At 39.8% G+C, this 21,928-nt stretch overlaps 1 protein-coding gene across 1 annotated transcript in view; it reads left to right on the top strand.

Annotated features, from left to right (window-relative positions):
• MTAP (methylthioadenosine phosphorylase) overlaps nucleotides 1-13,078 on the top strand; it is a 32,292-nt gene extending 19,214 nt beyond the window's left edge. Inside the window, exons 5-8 of the mRNA XM_066569181.1 lie at nucleotides 971-1,073; nucleotides 5,780-6,019; nucleotides 6,552-6,674; nucleotides 12,166-13,078. Of these exons, the coding sequence (XP_066425278.1) occupies nucleotides 971-1,073; nucleotides 5,780-6,019; nucleotides 6,552-6,674; nucleotides 12,166-12,204 (505 nt within the window). The 3' untranslated portion in view covers nucleotides 12,205-13,078. The remainder of the gene's footprint in view (nucleotides 1-970; nucleotides 1,074-5,779; nucleotides 6,020-6,551; nucleotides 6,675-12,165) is intronic.
• The last annotated feature ends 8,850 nt before the right edge of the window (nucleotides 13,079-21,928 follow it).

The raw sequence follows: 21,928 nt of genomic DNA, 5'->3' as shown, positions 1-21,928 counted from the left end.
GCATCCTATTGATGCATTTTTGATGCTTTTTTTTTGTCCAAACCTACTTTTAACATATAAATTGTATTTAAAACCTTCTTTTAAATATTCCCTAGTAAATTTACTGGGGACCTGTAATAAAAAGTATTACCAGCAGATACTTTGTATTTCAACTGCAGATTGAATTTGGCTATTGTCTTTATTTTCTGCTTAAAGCACAGTAGGGAAGAAGGGAGTGTCTGAGAAAATTATTCCAGATGGTTTGCACCATCCAGTTGGGTGGATTAGCTTGAGGCAGTGCTTTTGAGGGTAAAGTGGTAGTGGGTAGCAGTTCCATGTGTTCCAAAATGGCATGCTGAATGGTAATTTTAATTTTTGACCATTTCAATCCATTGAAAGAAGAGAGAAAAAGGATTCTTTTACTTGGAAGCTGGCACTGCAGGAGTGTGTAATCTTTCTGAGAGCATGAGGTTCTCAGAACATCCTGTTCCAAGGTTTCTTCTAGTTGAATTCATACTTCTTTCATCCTAGAAGCTGTTTCTGTAAATTCCTATCTTTTGGAATGTAGGAATGCAGTGATACAAACAAGTTCTATTTTGACTGGCCTTGTGGTAGTTGAGATTTTATTCCTTCCTTTCTTAAAGATTACTTATAGGTTTTTCCAGAGGTTACATCCCTGACTAATAAATTAGCTGGTTGTTTTGCAGTAGAATCGCATCACAGTAGGGGTGTTTATTAGGAACAAATCAGTGTTACACTGTCTTGGTTAACAAAAGATTTTCATAATGAATTGACAATGGACTAGTGGAGTAACAGTTTTATAGTCTCTAGCTCAATTCTCAAAGGTTTGTACAGAGGCAGAACAGGATTACAGGTGGTCATAATATCATCCTTTTTTTTCCTTCCACTCCTAGGGATGCTGGTTTTTGGTTTGTATCAATTTGTTGCTTTCTCTTTTTGTTTTCTCTAAGCAAGTTTTCTGCTTTTCTAGGACAACTAAAAGACATTGTACTTTATATGATGGCCAGCATTCAACTCTCTCAGGAGTATGTCATATTCCAATGGCTGAGCCTTTCTGCACCAAAACCAGAGAGGTTAGTGAATTTTGTAATAGTATTAAGAAATGTTGGTTTTATGGCACTTATTTGTCATGTTTTAGTCTAATTGTGCATTCTTAGAATACAGAGGTAATATGCACCTCTTCATCCTGTTTCTCAGATACATCATGGTATTAAGGATGAATGTAACATTTAGAAAGCACGGGAAGTTAAAGATCTTGTGTCTGTCTTCCTAAGGCAATTGGCAACATATTTTCCTACAATCTTAATTACAGGACAAAAGATCTTTATTTTAATCAAGTAACCAGCCAAGAAAGCGATGAAGTGAACAAAGCAGGTAGAATTAGAAATTAGTTCCATTTTTTTTCTGAATAAAGCTGCACCTATGGTAGAGGCACTCTACATACTCAGATATTTAAACAAGTAGTGCTTTCACATTCACAAAAATAGCAGTATTAGCATTTGCACTTTTGTGTATTGTAGAGGTGGGTGGTGGTGAAGAGTCAAGGCTTAGGATGTTAAGCATTGGAACAAACCAAATTTTATTTGCCATTTATTCTTAGCTGTTGCTCTCAGTTGCGTCACTTCGAGATTTTCAGGCTTCTCGGACTAGAGAGTGTGAAACACTTCTCTATTTTTCAGCACCTTTATAAGCTTCTGGGAGGTGTGTGTCTGATTAAATGTCACCTTAGTGTATTCCTAGAGCTGAGGGAAAAGGAAGGTGAAGATTGAACTGCATATTTTGCGGTGTTGTGGAATGCTCTGATCAGTAGCTGCAAGGAGGTACATTCTTCAGAGGAACAGGAGTACTTACAGAATCAGTCATAGTCATCTAAGAGACCTGCTGTCTGCAATCAAGACAAAGCTAATTGTGAAGCAGGTGGCACAAATAACCAGAACATGTACAAACATTTGGACTACTGAGCTATTCTGCTTTTGTCACCAATTCACTTCAGTGTCCTGTGCTATTTTTGTTAATTGGCCACAGTGGTTTAGACATATCCGCATTGGGAATCAAGGTGTTTTACAGTGACCTAAAGATATTCTAAGTCTCATGAAGAAACAAACCACTGCGTATTATACATGTGCATGCTTTTGCCCTTCTTTCAATAAGCAGCAAATTATGCAAAATACTTTGCATTTTTCTTGCAAAAAGAGCCTAGCTACATGCTCTTAGCAAAGATTAGTTGGTATTTAGTTGCTTTCTACTGCAAGCATGATGTCACGTCACAGCAGATGCAAGGAGTTTATTAAGAAATGGATTTAAAAGTGTTATTACTTTGGTGATTGGCAGTATTTCACATTGTCCTTTTTTTAAAAAAAGCAAGCGCTCATACATAACACATTTCCTGAGACTGCAGGAAGCAGTTTTCTTTTGGTTGTTAACTAGCTAGAGATGTTATTTGGGTTTTTCATTTTTTGAAAAGCCAGCAGAGAAATGTGACTTTTCAAACTGAGAAAAAACATTTAGGTACTTCCCAGTCTCACATGTGATCATTATCTCGTTAGTTTGTGCATTCTAATCAGCCTGAGAGATGTTTTAAAGAACGTGTGGGTTTGAGCTCTTTGTGAGACTGAGAAGGAGTATTTTCACTTCATTAGAAAATACCAGATAAAAGTGATTTAATTTTTTTCCTGAAACTGTGTCTGCAAATTGTTGAGATAATTTCAGCCCAGTTTATCCCAGTTCAAAGGAATTTCATAGATAAGTGCAATAATAAAAAAGCCAAAATCATGAATGTAACATATTTAAGGAATTTTGCAACAAAATATCTGAAACCTTCATATGTTGCATTTATGCAAATACAAAAAATTACCTGGTTTAGTTGGTTTATGCACTGTAAGTTAAATGAGAATCTAAATGGAGTTTTATCTATTTCTCTCAGAAGTTTTGAATAATACAGGATATCTTGGGTATTGCTGCTTTTAGAAACTGAGGCTCAGCACAACATCCTATAGGCAGTAAAGTTGGAACTTAGTAAAGAGTTTCAGAAAGATACTGTGGCTCACCTGTGGTTATGTCATGTCAGCTGGTCAGTTGATTTATTAACAATGTAATTAACTGGCATTCTTCTAAACATATATTCAGAATTAATAGCATCAATAAACCTAAATATTAGGTGTGATTATTACTAGATCAACTTAGAGCACAGAATGATTTACAGAATATTAAGGGGTTGTAAAGGACCTTGAAGATTATCTAGCCCCAGCTACAACTGCCATGTGCAGGGGTACCTTCCACTAGAACAAGTTGCTCAAGGCCTTATCCAACCATGCCTTGAACATTCCCAGTGTCGTGGCATCCACAGCCTCCTTGGGCAGCCTGTCTCAATGTCTCACCACTCTCACATTAAAAAATGTCTTCTTAAAATCTAACCTGAATTTCCCCTCTTTCAACTTGTGGCTGTTATTCCTTGTCTTATCACTACAGTTCCTGACAAGGAGTCCCTCTCCACCTCCCTGTAGAACCCTTCAGATATTGGAAGGTTGCTATGAGGTTTCCCCGCAGCCTTCTTTTCTCCAGGCCCAACTTTCTCAGCCTGTCTTCATAGGAGAGGTGTTCCACTGCTCCTACCAATTTCGAGGCCCTTCTCTGGATTTGTTCAAACAGTTCCAAGTCTTTCTTACAGTAAGGACACCAGAGCTGGATGCAGTGTTCCAGTAGGGTCACCTACTGAAGCAGAGCAGAGGAGCAGAATCCTCTCCATCGCCCTGCTGCCTACACGGCTCCTGATGCAGCCCAGGATCCTATTGCCTTTCTGGTCTCAGAGTGCTCATGGCTGGGTCATGTTGAGTTTTTCATCAGCCATCACCCTCAATTCCTTCTTAGCAGGGCTGCTCTAAATCACTTCATCCAACCTGCAGGTGTGTCAGGAGTTGCCACCCAGGTACAGTGCAGACTTACCTGTTTACACACATCTGCAGTGACAGATGCAGGTGGTCCACCTTTATTTTGTTGTGCTGCTCCAGAAAATCACTGCTCCACACAATCCACTGACCCACATGCCAGGTACAAGGCACCCTACAGGGTCATGTAACACCTTGAGCTCTTGCTGCTTGTTGCATCTGTTTGTGTTGAGTGTAGGCTTCTCGCAATGTTTTGTGGGGAAGCAGCTCCACAGGGCGTAAGTCATGACGCTAAGTTGCATCTAGTGGTGTCAGACTAGGTTTTTCACTGCTGCTGTGTTATGAAGGTGCCTCCTGGCCTACCACAATTTTTGGAAGTGCTTTTGCTTTCTTTTATATCTTTTATTTTTTTTGTTGATGGCCATTTTAAATAGATGGCATCATGGTTCCTTTCACTTTCCTACTCAGGACAGTGATTGGCATCCTAGTCCCATTTATCTAGGCAAGTATCCTCTTATTCCAACTATATCAACTGGCATTATCCAGGCTGATTACCAAGAGAGAAAGTCAGGATTATTCTGCCATATATGAGGTTCTTGTTAGAACTAAAAAAGCTGATGGGAAGTTGTCTTGGTTTGAAAGACAGATGTCTACTAGGGAAGGCAGGAGCCTCCCTTGGAATGGAGAATGTAAACCCTTTCCCTCTGAATTATTATAATTTTGAAAATAAGGGGCTCTCAGGCAAAAAGAAATGGGAATAGGAATAACAGTTCATTACTGGTGTGTGTAATAAAGCAAACAAACAACAATGACTACAGCATTAACACAAACGGGGCCCAGTCCCGGCCTGCTCGGCCGCGGCGCTTTCCCTCTGCTGCAGTTCCGGGCTCGGCCGGCAGGGGCGCTGCTGCTCCCAGGGGCGGGGCGGGGGCGGTGCCTCCCCCGTGCCTGCAGGGGGCGCTGTGGCGATGGCGGCTCGGCCCGGACGGGCAGGGACGGGGAAGAGGCCTTGATCCATAAACCCCATGGCGCCGATCCCGGGGCCCAGCGGGACTCTCGGGAGCATCGAGCCCACAGTAGAAGAAGCAGGACCGAGCTGGGCTCTGGCGGCAGCAGCGAATTGCCTTCCCGAAGCAGCAGTTCGGACCATCCTGCTCTGAAGCCACAGAGCAAAGTCACAGAGCAGGAGAGCTAGCAGCTGCCCCAGCCCTGCTTTACCTGCCCCACTCCCCTGAGCCTGACCAATTCTTTTGTTTTTCTTCAGTACTCTGTTTTTTCCTTAAGTACTCAGTCGTTACAGTTTCCTAGCAACTTATGGGGAAAATTCTGTAAGTAAAAAGGAGGAAAAGGAAGGAAACCTAACCCCCAACAGACTACATGCTATATGTCCAGTACACAGCTCAGCCACTGCAGTTGGAAAACGTGGTAATAATTTCTGCACAGATTCCCAGGGTACTCTTTGAAGTATGTGCTTGTAAAGTCTTACTTTCAAAATATAAATTTCTTACTATTGTTTTCACTGTCTCTGCTCCACCATGTGATAACGTAGTGCTCAGTGGAATGCTTTTACTTGCAGTTCTGCCTGCAATGTAGGCACAATCTAAATGTGCAAAAAAATCTGTTTCCCAGTCTTCTTGGTCTGCATTGAAAGAAGTAATCCAACTGATACTAATAAAATCAGATGAATTCAAGTTCATCCCTGTTGGTAGAACTATTAATTTTTCTTGTTGGGTGAGAAAAACAAAACTTATCTTTGGTTTTGGACTGCTGTAGTCATATGAAGTATGACTACTCTGTATAAAGCTAACTTCTTTTCTGTGCAAGTTTGTGATGGAATGCAAAGGCAGTGCATGAAGGGAATTATTTTCTGTCTTCAACATTGGCATGTTTTGCAGGTTCTTATTGAGACTGCCAAGAAGCTGGGCCTCCAGTGTCACTCCAAGGGGACAATGATCACAATTGAAGGCCCACGTTTCAGCTCTCGAGCAGAAAGCTGTGTGTTTCGCAGCTGGGGAGCTGATGTTATCAACATGACTACAGTGCCTGAAGTGATTCTTGCCAAGGAAGCTGGAATGAGTTATGCTAGTATTGCCATGGCAACAGATTATGACTGCTGGAAGGAGCATGAAGAAGCTGTGAGTGAAACTTTTCTCTGGTATTGCCCTGAGGAATTTGAATGAGAATGTGTAGGTTTTGATCAGAGATGACATTCTGTACTAAATCTGTTCTTAATTGTGTTAGAATCCCTGAGTTATTCTTGATGAATTATTGTGAAGGTAAAAATAGAGTCAGTTGCTGCTATTACATTCATTTTCATGAACCTGCCTCACTACTAGCAAACCTTTTGTTTCCTATAGTCCGAATCAGGGGATCTGTAAGTATGAAGCTCATGAATTTTGTGTGACTTGTCTTCTTTGTGACTGTGATTGGTCTGGTGATTTTACTTTTGCAGCTCTGTACAAAACAATCTATATGCTTTAGTTCTCTTATTTGTTTGCAATACACAAGTATAAACCATAAACATACAGAGGAAAAAACATTTGCACTATCTAAAACGACTGATATTCTAAGACTTCACTTTTACATTTCTGAGTTAAATTTATTTGGGTGTTTAAAATGTGTGCCATCAAAATGGAGAGACACCACTCAGTTGTATTGTATTTCTAGGTTTCAGTGGATAAAGTTTTAAAGACGCTGAAAGGGAATGCAAATAAGGCTACAAGCATACTCCTTTCTGCCATACCTCAGATAGGCTCCATGGAATGGACCAGCACCCTGCACACTCTGAAAGTAAGTACACGATCGAGGCTGATGAGTACCAGGGACAGCGTATGTGCGTGCACAGGTGTATGTTACAGCATGTTTTTGTTTAAATCAAAATGTTTCAGAGTAAATGCTTCAAGAAACCAAATTCATTCAAGAAGGGCGGACAGATTCTACATGATTCTTGCAAGTTTTGTTGCCAAGATCTAGCTTCAGTTTTACAAGAAGTTTTGGAAAAGCTTAAAAAAACCAGATAGCTGTATATGGTTGAAGAAGTGAGACATCAACCATAAGATATTCATAAGATACAAATAAATGAGATACACAGTAAGATACAAATATATGTGAATATCCAAATGAAACCCTGATCTTGGATCTTAGCACAAAGAAACATCAACTGGAAGAGACTGAACCAAACCAAAAATATTATGCTCACTTTAATATGTAGAACTGGAAGAGTCTTAAAACATATGGGTAATAACCAATTTGGAATTACTAGAATTGTGTTCTCTGTAGGTTTTAAGTCCAAGGTACATGAAAAAAATCTGGAAAAGAAAGAAATATATTTCAAAATATATTGGCAAGGGAGTTCTTAAGGAAAATATTGGCAAGGGAGTTCTTAGGGAGAATTTTTCTTAGACAAGGTTTACTTGTGTTTTTTATCATCTGTGTTTCACAGGCATACTCGAGATTCATTTGTGGATATAACAAAGAGGGGGAAAACAATGGTAAAACAGTTGGAGTGTCTATCCAGCTTCTCAGCAAGCTTTTTTTTGGCTGGGTTGAGATAAGGACCAGGAGGGATTGTTCATCAAATACTGTCATGAACAAAACAGGCTCAGCTTCAGCTTAGACATATTAATTGAATATATTACTAACAAAATCAGAGCAGGATAATTCCACCCCTGGCTTCTATGAATATTTAAGAATTATTATCAAAATTACACTCAAGATATAACACTTAGCTAGAACAACAAAAAACTACTAAACTAAACAGAAGAAAAAAATCGCTACACTTAATCTAAGGTACAGTCATTACACAGAACCAAAAGGACAAATTACACAAAAAATCTACCCCTAGATTTTCACTACAATTGCAATTCAAATTTCCTACTATCATTCTACTTAATTTTGTGATTTAATACTTGTTTTGTCTGTTATTTCTCCCAATTAATATCCTTATCTCAAAGTCCTCATGTTTGCCTGCATTCTCCACCAAAAATGTTGCAGTTTCGAGACTGGCCAAATGCCAGTGCACCATGAAAAACCATTCACTCATGCTTCTCTGCTATAGTTGAGCAGAGGAGAGGGAAAGAAAAAGAAATTAAAAGGCTTGTGGGGTGAGATAAGGATTAGGAATAAACACTCTAAGGGCAAAACAGAGTCAAAACTTTAAAAGGTATAAAGAAAAATTTATTAACAGAATTAAAAGAGGTTAATGAGAACTAAAACCTTTAGAACATCTTTCTTCCCCTCCCCCAGCCCTTCTTTCCTTCCCACCAACAGCAAAGAGAGACAAAACATGGGGATTTAGTTTTAGAGTTTGTCACCTCTAAAAATCTTCAGTTTGCTTAGGGAGGGGTCTCTTTTGCCGTGCTGCCCTGTAGACCCTTGCTACCAAAACCAGGCCATGCAAACCCAGTATGTCATATCAGTGATTCTCATCTCTAGTTTAGTCAATGTCATGAAGGGAAGGCATATTCAATAAAATGCACCTCAGCCACTTCTTAAGCATAAATGACCAGGTCAAGTTTGTAGAATTCTAACCCAAATTCTTGCAATTACTCTTGCCAATTCTTTACTGAAAAACCTACTTTTCTTTAGGAGTGCCTGAATTTCTTTATGAATCTTCCTCACCTGGTTATCTGAAACAGTTATTTTAATGTTCCCTCTGTACATATGAGAGAGGTAACTGACATTTTCCTTTACCTTTTGCATTCATTAGGAAGTTGTATCATTGGATGGATAAGGGAGGCACCAAAATCGCTATTGCTTCTTCCCTCTAATCCACCAAAAACATTTTCAGAGAATAGGACTGCATTTTTTAATACAGATGCCTAACTATACAACAAACTCAAGAGTTTGAACAAATAATATAAAATGTGCTAGATATTCCTCAGGCGCTTTTTTTTCATACTGGCATGAAAGGAAATGGTTTCCAAGTATATTATGCTGCTTAAGTACTGATGAATCTGCCTTGGTTTCTGGCAGGCATACTTCAGTGAGCAGTGTCCTCCTGTGTTCCTTTTCATGATTGTCTTGAATCTTCATTGGGAGTGAAAGAGAGCTGGCACTACATTTGCAATATTCCCCTTTAATGAACACCAGCTGTTCTTTCAGTTCATTGTCATGTACTTCTTCCAGCTCAGTCCCCTAAGTACTGGAAGAAGAAAATGTGATGCACCAGAGGAAGGGTTACTTGGTCCTAGTGTTGCTTCTTAACTTTTTTCCTCTTAAATATCTACTGCCTCATATCAATGATGAATAATGAAATCGTTTCACTTACAATTCTTAGGTGTTTATGTTCTTTGCAGACAGGTTTGAGTGATAGTGTACTGAGAAAGGCTCTGGAAGAGCTGGAAAGAGGCAGTGGGGATTGAAATTTTATATCAAGAAAGTAGGTGCCATGAGGATTAATGACTTGAAAGAACAAGAACTCTGAAATAAGTTCCAAAGGCTTCGGAGGCTTCCTTTAATTTTACATAGGAACATCAGGGAAGGCTACAAATGTTCCTGTTTGGGGAATTCAGTTGTGATAAAGCAGAGGAAGGATTGATGTTAACAAATGAGAGACGCAATTTTGCAGGGAAGCAAAGAGAAACATACATGTATGTGCCTCTGTACAAGTATGTAATTGAACCATAAAGAGTTTTTAAAATCTATTGTCTTGTATTGTACTTCAGTATATTTTATAGTGTGAGTTTTGAAGGCCAGATGATGGACTATTTCAACTGTTTTGGAGCTTTTTTCCTAGACCTTGAAGGCAGCAGCTCTTGCAGCACTGTGGAAATGTGTTAAAGAACACAGACAAGGAGCCAGCTGAGTAAGACTACAGCTGGTACACTCCTTTCAGTGACAGAATATAGTCAAGCCATAGCTGTGCATATGAAATGTGCAAATGTCTGGTTTAGTGTTGGGACGGCTTGTGAAACAGTAAAGCTCTACGTAGACACAGCTTTTCTTCTCCAAGATCTGTAATCTGTCTGCTTTGACAGGAAGAACTTCACCTGGCAGGAGAAAATGTGCTGTCAGTCTCTGTCCACCTTTATTTCTCTGTCTCCTTGTGTGGAAGCATTAATCCCAGATCAACACACACGCCAGTGGTGTCATCTCTGAATCTCACTGTAATTTCAAGGAGAGACTTTGGTGTTGAAACAAAATGTCCAAGGGCTGTTTTTTTGGATAAAGGATAGGCTGCTTGCCATCACTTCTCTTTACTGTATCATTTAATCTTTGATATGTCAGTGAGTGTAAGTGTACTTGAAAAGTCTAAGATGAATTTAGGCCAGTGTTTAATGGCTTTCTTGCTGTAAAGAGATACATTTCCAGTGTCAATTTAAAGCCCTCACTCTTTCAGAACAGGTTATGTCACCTGCTGTTTATGTCAAGTGTCAGGAAACACAGATGATGCTTTTGATGACAGTGGTCCAAGTGATTTCTGGTTGGTGTCAAGGAAATTTCTGGATAGGCGGGTCAGTCATGGGTGATATACAGCTGGATATGCTGTTAACTGAGAAGAGTTGTTTAGTGAGGTGATAATTACTGACAGTTGTTGCTGTAATCTTCATGAAATTGTGGCATTCCAAATCCTATGACGAGCAAGTAACGCAATTAACAGTACAGGTTCAGATGAGCAGGGTTGGAGTTCAGGTGACCATACTTGTTTTCTGAAGAGTCAAGGAGCTCCAGAATGTTGGCAGATCTTTAAGGGCAGCATTCTGATCCACAGAAATACTTTGACTGAACAGGAAACCGCTCTAGTGCAGAAATGCAGCAATCAAGGATTGGCAGCAGAAACAAGCTGCAAAGAGAGAACCCAGATGGAAGTGAAGGTATGTTAGGGATGCTTTCAGGACAATGGGAGCTTGTCTGTAGTTGACAATTGGAAGAGATGTCAAAGGCAGCAAGGACTGTAGCCAAAGCATTGATAACAAAAATTTATCATGTAAAACATGGGCTCATTGTCCATAAAGTAAGCGAATGGGTGGCAGCAAACAATTTCATTTGTTTCAAGACTTTTTTTTTAATCTTTGCTAAGAAAAGTATGAGTTAAAAAAAAACTGTCCCGTTGAAAAGAATTTTAGCTCATCATAACTGGGAATTGAGCTCTGTACCTTTATTACATTACAAAAAGGATTAACCCCATGAGTGTCTGGAGAGAATCTGTATTATAATGCCTGTTAGAACTGATTTTTTTACAGTGTGTCTGTAAGAAGATCAGCTTGTGGTAAGGTGTCAGAGCTTTTGTGAGTGCTCCTTAGGTAAATTTCATTACTCTCTGGGGAAACCTGCTTGTACTACCTGCCTTTTTCTTGAACTTCCGTACTAGCCTGTGAAAAATGTATTTGTCAGATCTCTGCTACAAGGAATAGTGCTCTGTTTTGAGAGTTGTGGTAAGTGAATACTCTAGGATAGTTTAGATTGGGTAAGCTAACTGCAGATGTATTTCAATATACTTCATCAGGGAGTCACTTGGGCATTTATGTGATTTGACAGGTAACAAGTTGAAGGGCGTAAAGCTTAGTATTTTTTTCAGTAATTTTTTCTAGTCTATCTCAAACTAAAATGTACATTCCTAAGTTCTGTATTTAGAATTCTAATCTTGTAAATATCTTCGAGTAATTTTCTTCCTCAAAAAATATCTCATCTGTGATACTGGTCAGTGAATGTACATGTGTGATCACAGTATATTGGCACAGGTGATTAAAGTGGTGGAGGAAAATTCATGAAGGCTTCACTTCAACTGTAGTTGCACTGGTCTACATGCAGGGGTACTTGCAGGCCAAGAACTTCTCACAAAAGCTGCGATTAAAATGTTTCTTAGACCCTGCCCTTGAATGTGGCCCATGTCAAAGTTGCCTGTCCCTACATAACCTGAGTATTTCATTCACTCACAGTCAGTGCCATCTGGCTGGTTTCTGTTCTTGATAGCTGTACTTCAGAATTGATAAAAGTCATGTAAAAGTCACAGAAAGCATGCTGCACAATTTTTCATTTGCAGTCTGTAAGCCCAAAGTTCATAAATTAGTGGTTTTGCAATATGGTTTTTCTTCTCCATATCAATAATCCTATCACATAGCTTTGCAAAAGTTGTAACGACATCTCATTGTGTGTGTATGCCCTCCTTGTAATAATACTGACTTCTATGGTGTTGAAAAAGTTGGAGATACTATGCACATGAAAGGATTTACACATGTTTGTACCCAAATGGAAGCTACATAATCTACCTTTACAATGAAAAGTAATTCTCTCTGCATTGGCAAAAGAAGCACTTATCTCCTGTGACTTTGTATTTCAGACAACGGTGCAGTGTTCGGTTATCCTGCCAAAGCAGTAACAACCTGGATGAACCTTGAAGTTTCAGTGCTTTCAAGGAAGAATGGATCACTTTCGAGCTTTCAGAGGTCATAATATCTTCAAAAATTGCTACAAGCTTAAAAGAATGGACTAAACATTGACCAATGATCATGTGTAAGGCTGCTGTTAAAATCTTTGTCGGTTTGATCACATATAAGATGGTTAAAATTAGATTTTGAGTATGTTTTCAACTATAAATAGCCCTACTGACAAACTGTATCTGACAGAGAAAAAAAGTCAGTATCCTCTATTCAGTGCTACCTTTTAACTGGTGATAGGAAGCAAAGTCTAAGTTATATTGTTGTTGCAGTTTCATAAAATAAGGTGTACGAAAGCAGATTCACAGGCTATTTGTTTTGCTGTTTCTACCTCCATCTTTTCCTTCAACGAGGCACATAATTACAATTCACTTCAGAAACATAACAGAAAAACGGAACAATTTCAAATTAAAATTATACTATTTTTATACATTATCCATATTTTTTATTCCAGTGATTTTTTTAAGCAGCATATTTGTTTTGTGTGCTAGAAGACCTGTTTTAATAATTATGGTGGTTCTGTCACAGCAGCAGGTGTGTAATGAGTTAGTGTTGGAGACCAAAGTAATGCCTAAACCAAATTTGTGCCTGAAGATGTACTTACATGACTTACAGAACTGTACAGAAAAAGTACTTTGCTGACAGTGTCCCAAACACACCCATTTTCTGCTTTATTGAACAGCAGTTTTAGTTCCTGTATTAAGTGATGAATGTGCTCGAGTGGTTTGAATGTATGCATTTCAATTTTTAATACAGTTTTATTTTAATAAAATAACCTGCTACTTCTTGTCTAGTAAATAAAACAAATGAAACATATACCTCTCCAAGATGTGTGGAAATCAGGGGTGGGGGGGGTATTTGCTTCTAGTCATTATGTATCTCAATTATTTTTGCCATTCATTAAACAGGTTGGTGATGATACCTTGTAAACAACACTTTCAGAAAGACACTTTTTAGAAAATACTCTGCTGCTCAGAACTTTAGGTTCTAAGTCCCTGAACAGGGATTGCTGAGGCAGAAGTGGATCAGGGTGTAAGGAAAAGATCAGAAACATGAATGGTAAGGATCCTCATAGTACTGTAAAAAAAATATACTAATCCAAAGGAAAATAGAAGAAAGCAGGTACACAAGCATTTTAGCTTCCTTGTCTTTTTCTGTTAGACACCCGGTCTCCTGCTGTGAAATCCTTTAGATCTGGATGTATTCTTTCTAGCAAAACCAGTAGAGGTGCTTTTCAGGTACCGGGAAAAATAGTTTACCCAATTTTCTATTTCATGGTGTTTTTTTAAAAATTTGGATTGCAGGAGCCAGAGCTGGAACATACATTGCATTACCTTCCACTAAGCCAAATCATATATGCGGCCTTAAGAATGGTTTCCATTTTTATCTTTCTTCCATTGGCACCTCTGGTGGAATGGATCAGATCTATGTGTTATAAAGAGAAAGTTTTTTTCTGGGTGTTCATTTTCAATCCCCTTGGGTTTCTCTTTTTGTACTTGGTAGTGACATATAATGGTAATTGTTATGCTATTTTTTTTGTTTATATACTGGGTACTTAATGTCACAGGAGAGTGACACAGAGCACGTCCATAGGTAATGGGTTCTGTTACACATTTCTGTTACATATTCTTCATATGTGAAGCTAGGTGAGAGCATAGATAAGAATAGCTGCATCCAAAGAGTTACAGTCAATAGCTCAGTGTCCAAGTGGAAACCAGGAACAGATGGTTTCCTTCGGAGGTCTGGGACCAGCACTGTGTAGTATTTTCATCAATTAAGTAAGAGAGTGAGATTGAGTTTGTGGAAGAAAAAAGCACCAAGCTAGGTGGTGAGTGAAGGAAGGAATGTCATCCAGAGGGACCTTGACAGCTCAAGGAGTGGGCCCAAGTTCAACAAGGCCAAGCAGAAGGTGCTGCATTTGAGTTGAGGTGAGGGTGGTTGAGATCAGCCTAGTGGAGATGGACTTTGGTGTGCAAGTGGATGAAAAAATTGAACATGGGCCAGCAATGTGCACTCACAGTTCAGAAGTCCAGCTGCATCCTGGGCTGCATCAAAAGCAGATTGAGGGAGGTGATTTTGCCCTTTACTCTCATGAGACCCTACCTGGAGTATTGCATCCAGTTTTGGGGTACTTTGTAAGAAAGATGTGTTGGAGCAAGTCCAGCAGAGCACCACAAAGATGACCAGAGGGATGAAGCACCTCTCCAAAGAGGACAGGCTGGGAGAGTTGGGGTTTTTCAGACTGGGGAGGAAAAGGCTCTAGGGACATCTTAGAGTGGCCTTTCAGAACATAGAGGGGGCTTATGAGGAAGAGGGAGAGAGACATTTGTCCTTTCACTGCAGGACAAAGAGCAACAGTTTTAAGTGGGTATTTTTAGATTGGATGTAAAAATAGTTGTTATGTTGGGGCTGCTGAGACAATGAAACAAGTTGCTCAGAGAAGTTGTGGATGTCTTTAGAAGTATTCAGAATCAGATAGACAGAGTTCGGCCAAGACTAGTGGAAGGTGTCCCTGCCCATGGTGGGAGGATTGGGCAATATGTCATTGATGGTTTGGGCTGGAAGAGACCTTTCCATCATATTTACTTGCTCTGTCAACATAGGCTTGGTACCTAATGGTCTCTCATGCAGAATTTGTATATAAAGTCTATAAAACTCTGGTAGTGTATAGTGTGTTGTTTGCAAAGTTCAGTGTACGTTTTATAGTCTGAAATGTTCTGCAAGTAATTTATCCATAGGACTACAGATAGAGGTGGTAATTGGCAAGAAAAGCATAGGATAATGTTTAATTATGTAAAGAAGGGACCAAATATAAGTGATTTTAATGGTCTTTCTAAACAGTCTTAAGAAATGTATTTACTGTAGGCAGAACTGCAGGTGTAATAGAACGAAGACACAAATTGTATGTATTGCATTACTGAAACCAAGTAAACATTCTAACAAGGAATCATGGCCCTTTCTTGGACTCAGAATATGTCTGGTTTCACAAGAATGAGACAGTGATGGGCAGAGGCTTCACTGATAAAAGTTGCCACACTTCAGTTTGTGTCTCTCCGTTACTTTTTTTTTTTTTTGCGGGTTTTTTTTTTTTTTTTTTTTTTTTTTTTTTTGCGTTTTTCAGTCCATTTGCTTTGAAGGATTTGGGGTACTGCCTTCTGGTGCAGAGTATTGATGTTGCTCCTATATCATAACGTCAGAATCAGTGTTAGCAAGTATCATTTTGAGGCTCTTAGAAAATTGCATCTTGGCTGGTAAATAGCTTATCAGGATATAGGGTGGTAAACTGTGGCTGTTGCCTAGTTTTCAAACATTCCAGGTTCCAAAGTGTGGCCTCCAAGCTTGACTGATATTGCTCATCTTACAGAGACTTCATGGTTTTGGGTTGTTAAGTAAGACACTTCTGGTTTTACACTAACATGTCTTACAACAAATGCTGTCTCCTAGAAAAATTAACAAAGCTTTCGGCAGGAAACCTGTCTCCTTTCTATGTGTATGTTTCACAGACCACTTTAAAACCTCCTCTAAACATGATTCACTTCAAGACAGCTACATAAATAGTGAGCACTGAAGCAAATGAAGTAGCTTCTCTGTGCATAAATTACATGGATTAGAACCATGGAAAGCCTAATAAAGTATTAGCTAGTGGAATTTTACTGTAAGTTTTCCAGGTCTGCTTCTCCTTCTCCTGCAGAATTGTCCTAAACTTACTGATTTGTATGGCCTGAAGGCTGTCTCAACTTTGAGTTGAAGAGAACGCCCCTAGACCTTGCAGGAACTGATGAAGAACAGATCAGTCTCACATGCTTCTCTGCAGGATATGCTTTGGGGGAATAGAGAAATGCAGCTGGGAAGCAGTGGGTATGTTAGAAATAAATGCTCAAAGCCTAATTTTCTTTCCCACATACATAGAGGGGAGACTGAGTGGACCTGAGTGCTTACAAATAGCACAGATACACAAAGCAAGAGGCATGCCAATATTAAGCAAGGACCAGGAAACACCATAAATAGCCAACTGATTTCTTACTGGATTTTCAGCTGGCATCCAAAGGCAGAGATTGGAACTTTATTAAGCATCCAGATCTACACAGACCACAGGCAGAAATGTCACAGCAGGGTAAGTTCAACACACAAATGACATGCAAGAGAAGACATACACCCACTCACAGGAGCTTTTGTCCAACTGTCTCTTCAGTGATGTTCTTTGGGAGCTCTGCTTCATCTTGGCACAGGTGTCCCAGGCAACAGAGCACCTTCTGCTTTGAGTGAAGATACTTCTCTATTTGGACTCAGTAGGATTCAGCTCCCTATCTATATTCCAAGCCCACACTTACTTGTATCATGAGCACTTCCTCTCTGAGTGTGGACTTGCTCTTAAATCCTACCCCACTCTTCACTGATTGTTTGGATGTTGTATTTTGCTTAGCAAAGCTATCCATGGCTTTTGAAGTCCTTTTACCTTGGATAAGATCTCCCTTTATTTTGCTCAGAGCATCCTCCAGTGTGCATATTAGCAGTATAATGTACTGATGGCAATCCAATACTGTGGATTCAAATATGGCACAAACCAGACCAGGAGGCAGGCCATTAGATTTATTCATTTGCTCATTTTTTGTTTTCTCTAAAGCATTCTTTGTGGCCTAACACTGATCTATCTTGCTAACATGAGATTGCCCACTCATATCTCATTTTCACTTATCTAAGACTTAAAACTCTTTCATGCTAATATCCAAAGCATTTGGAGAATTTGCATTTGGAGGTGGCATATGACATCAGAATTGAGTTTTTGTATTAGTATTCAAAACAGATCTGAGAGCAGTTGGTGTTCCCAGAATGAACCAGCAAGAGAGTATTTTGTCTATTGAAAGCAACTGAGTATCAGTAAGAGAAGAAATTAATTCAAGAGGTGCTCAGTACTGGGCGGGATCAGCCTTCTAAGACGGAAATTCTGGCTTAACTGTTTTAACGACAGCTTCTTCTCCCCACTGTCATTGCAGTGTTGGCTGAAGCAGGACAGTGCAAAAGGATTGAAATTAACACTTGATCGCACTTTTGCAGAAGTTTGCCATTGTTTACTTAGATGATTGTCAATTTCTCCACCACCTTTGCTTTGACTTGGCTCAGGCAATTTGTGGTGCTAAGGCCTGTGTTTAAGCATACTTGAAAGTATGTTTTCAATCTGAACATTGGGATGTCATAAATTAGACCCAGCTGGAACTAAGAATAGTGCTTCTTGTAAGTGAAACATATTCTAGAGGACACATGCTCTCCTGTTGTTTGGTTTCCTACAATGTGATTCCTTCAGCACAAGAAGGAAGACATTTAATCTGAAATCTTTTAATTTGACCTTACAATCTTAATAGTTAGTGCTTTATAGGAAGCAACTTTTTTATGGGCTTTTATCAACTGTATAAGAAGGTTCTGAAATACATTTTTTTGTGTTTTCATAACATAGTCGAACATTAAAATCATTCTTCTGCATCTGCCTCTAGGGTAAACCAGCAAGATAAGCTAGTAGGAGAATGGTGGTGGTAGGAGTTTCTTTCTCCTTAATTGCATGTGAGGACAGCGAAATAACCTCTGTCCTTGGATCAGTTTAGAATAAGTTCTCCACTCCACGTTGTTACTGGTACCTTGGGTTCACTCTCATTTTCTTCTTTGGCCCTTAGGCTGCTCGCCATCTAAAGAGAAAACACATGTAAAAAAAAACAAAAACAAACAAACAAACAAACAAACAAACAAAATCACAAACAAAACAACAACAAAAACAAACAAAAAAACCAAAACAAAACAAAACAAAAAAAAAACATAAAGCCAGCGGTGTTCAAGTGCTTGTTCTGTATAGGCAAGGAATGCCCTCTCACGCATGCCACAAAGCAGGGTCTGCTGTCTGATTTTAAGTGCCACTGCTCATCAGCCACATGTACTGGATTTCTGCAAGGATGAGTTTTAAGAGGCCAGTCAAAACCATTGCCTAGGCTGACATGGAGTGGGATAGGGATATATGTCCCTGGTGCATCCTTTCAGGCACGAGCAGCCATGTTTTGCCTCTGCTTTCCCCAGGCACCTCTTTCTTGAGCTGGACCTGTGTCTCCTCTCCCCTGTTCTGGATACCCTTCTCCCAGGTCACAGCATGCCTGTTTTCTTACCTGTCAACAACCAGCACCATGGAGAGAAAAAGTTGCTGATGCTGGCACTTTCCCCACCTGGGAGGTCAAACTCATATTCTAGATTGCCACGCAACTCCTCAAGTAAGAATGTTTCTGTTTAGAAATCGTGAGGGAGGCTGCTTCCTGAAAGGAGTGGCTGGTTCTTGTTAGCCACCCAGGCTCAGGGCGGGTTTTTTTTTCCTCCGGCGAGCGGCGGGGTGATTAAGGGAGGGCAGCAGGGAAGCGGCGACCCGGAGCGGGCAAACGGGCATGGCACGGTAGTTTGTACGGCAGTTCGCGCAGGCAGGGTAAGCAGGCAAGGTTGCAGGTTTCTTCCTGCTGGAGAGGTTTTTCGTTTGTTGTTTGTGGTGATTGGTTGGTTTGTTTTTGCTCTTTTTGTTGTTGTTTTGGGGTTTTTATTTGTTTGGTTGGTTGGTTTGTTTTTTTTCTTACATTAATGGCAGCAAAAGCTACCTAGTTCAGTTGTAGGAAGGAGGGTGTATCTAATATCATGACCTCTGCTGATGGTCTAGCTAAACCCTAGGTGTTTTGTCCCTTTGGTCCTTATTTCCCTGAAGCTGTAGATGTAAACAGGGCTTCTCAGAGCCCACTCTCAATCCTGAACTAACATTCAATAACAAGAGCAATGCCAGATCCAGTGGCAGTCATCTGTGTACCTTTCTGGGAGGCAGCCTGACACCTTTAGTTACAAGATTCTTAGTTTTCAACTCCTAAGGACTGCCTCTCCTTTCACTACACCTTCTTGGACTTTTTCCAGAAAGTCAAGTTTCACATTTTGTTTGCAAGTGTTTTTGATTTTCTACCAAAAGCATAAAGATGCTTACAAATACCTAGTAAGAGACAAGAATGTGGAGATATTGGTCCTCTGGGGACATTTCCACAAAGAAAAATACTTTTTTGTCTTCTTTTTTTTTTTAACTTTTAAACTACTTCTGCCTCTTTTTCCTCCGGTGAGTTTGAGAAAACAAAAACAAAACCAAAAACAAACAAACAACAAAAAAAACCACGAAGAAATGTTTAATTACTTCAGTGAGTGTTGGTTAAGGATTGGTTGAAATCTGATTTAAAAATTATAAAAACAGAACAACTAGGTGTATCATCTCTTCCCTGGGAGTGATTGCCCCATCAGACACAAATGTCTCCTGCACTTGGTACTTTTGCTTGTCTTTTCCATCTTCAAATCCTCACTTTCTTTTGTGAGGGCTCTGAGCATTTCTATTTTCTTCCTGAGATTTAAAGTACATGAGGCTTATTTTCTGTGTAAGTAGGCAATGAAGTTAATGTTATTTCCACACCTTTGTTCCAGGCTAAGTGGGATGATGACTTTCTTTTCTAAAACAGTTTTTATTTTTCCTGTTTTCCCTGAAGCTTTCAAAGACTTTGAACATGGGATTTAAAGCCTGTGAACTCTTAGACACAAAAACCTGGGTGAATTTGGGGGGGATGTTTCCTGCTTTAAAGCTTGGGAGTCATGTTCTAAAAGAGTAATTTTTTGTAGTGTGTAATAATAAACTCTGTATTTCTAAGTGCCATTATACCTGAAGGTATTTTATTAAGGTTTCACAGAGGACAGTACAATTTAAAAATATCTTGTCAAATTATTCAGATGCTGGCATTTGCATGCAATTGAGGCATATTTTTTTGTAGCTCGCAGCAGTGCTGGCTCCTTGTCCAAAGAATGAACCACATTTTCGCCACTTCTGAAATCGCCATACATAACTCCATGCCTTGAACTTTCCATCTTCTTCGGGAAGTTTTGAGCTTTTTTTCCCGAGTGGGGAGAGGCTGGTGAAAACCCCGTGGGCATCCCGGTGTGAATGCCACTCCCCCTGCCATGTTTCGGAGGGGACTTCCCGGAGCTCTGGCCCTCCTTCCCACGGGATGGGCAGCCTGCAGGCGGGAGGGCCGGCGGCAGGGACCGGGACAGCGAGCCCATCGGCTGGGATGGATGGTGTGTGAATGGATGCGCTGCCGCCGCGGCAGCCGAGCTCTGCCAAACACTGTCCTCAGGCTCCAGCTCGAGAGGCTGAACTGGACTCCCGCCCGCCTGGAGGGTCGGGAGAGAAAACGAAAAGCTCCTTCTCAGAATTACAGGCTATTCTGAGTTGGAAAGAGAGGCACCAGCACCATTGGGTCCGACTTGTCCCACCCGCCCTGCCTCAGAAGAGTTTGTTCCCAGACGCCAAACATGCTCTGTGATGGCGCTCGCTCTCCAATTTCCATTTGTCCCCCAAAGGGCTAAGAACCACTTTTTTTTTTCCTCGAGGAAAATAATTCCCCATCCCTGCTACGCTCCCACTTCTAAAAATAGATCATAAATTATGCAAAGAAGGTACAAACTACAGATGAGCTTTTTTTTTTTTTGTACTTTAAGTGTTGTTATCAAGAATGAAATAAACGATTTGGCAATTTTAAACTCTGTGTGTATGTGCTTAAATAATGCATATCTACAAAAAGTCCTGGTATCTGACCTGCGTGATTGTGTTGTGTATATCTATATTTATTCATGCAGACACACACACAAAAATTGAAAGCAACGAACAAAGCTGAAATAAATAGCACCACTCAACTAAGTAGTGCTGCATGCAGAGCCATTAAATACTCGAACACGAGAAGTGAATTATTTTTAAGCCAATCTTTTTCATGTTTTATTACTGAATAATAGCAGGTATTTAATCACACATAAGTGGTATGAACATCGGGTAGATGATAGAAATTGCACAGGAAAAACAGAAAACAGAAACCAAAAGGAGTGCAAAAATCCATATTTATAACCCAAATCGGTCATTTGTTGTTATTTCCAAATATCTGGTTTAGAGAGCCAGAAAGCTGTCTTAAAAATAAGAAGCTCATTGTCTATATCTTCTGAGCAAATGGGATTTCCAAATGCAAAAAGCTACACAGTAACTAATTGATTGCCAATTGTTTTCTCACACGATTTTCCATAAATACAGCTACACAAAATGTTTGTAGTTCCCAAACTGTAATGCTCATCAGCGTTAAAAATTTTACCATTCAATTACTGTTACGCCTTGGTGTTAAAACTATATGTTGAGTGGGTTGGTGAGGGGAGAAGCTCTGGGGATTAATTAAATTTATAAATTATATGGTTAAAGTGTTCAGTCTTTTCAAGTGCAACAACATAAAAGGATCTCAAGGAATAACTAAAATACAAAGATTTGCAGGGCAGTGAGCAAGCCAGTAAGGGAAACATAGCCTTCACTATTTTGGAGTGCATAGGATACTCCAACATAAAAGGATCTCAAGGAATGACTAAAATACAAAGATTTGCAGGGCAGTGAGCAAGCCAGTAAGGGAAATATAGCGTTCTCACTTCTCTAAGCAGCTTTATTGTAAAAAAAAGAAAAAAAAAAAAAGAGGAAAAGGTGAACATTTACTTTTTTTCCCTCCCCACTAGAGCACAAAAGGACCGTCTGGTGCTTGTGCTCTGACTGCCGAAGAGTATGAGAGGGAGAAGCAAGAGCGCTAGTCGTGATTG

Source organism: Molothrus aeneus, chromosome Z (assembly GCF_037042795.1).
Source record: "Molothrus aeneus isolate 106 chromosome Z, BPBGC_Maene_1.0, whole genome shotgun sequence".
NCBI lineage: Eukaryota > Metazoa > Chordata > Aves > Passeriformes > Icteridae > Molothrus > Molothrus aeneus.
This window is presented reverse-complemented; position numbering and strand designations above follow the sequence as displayed.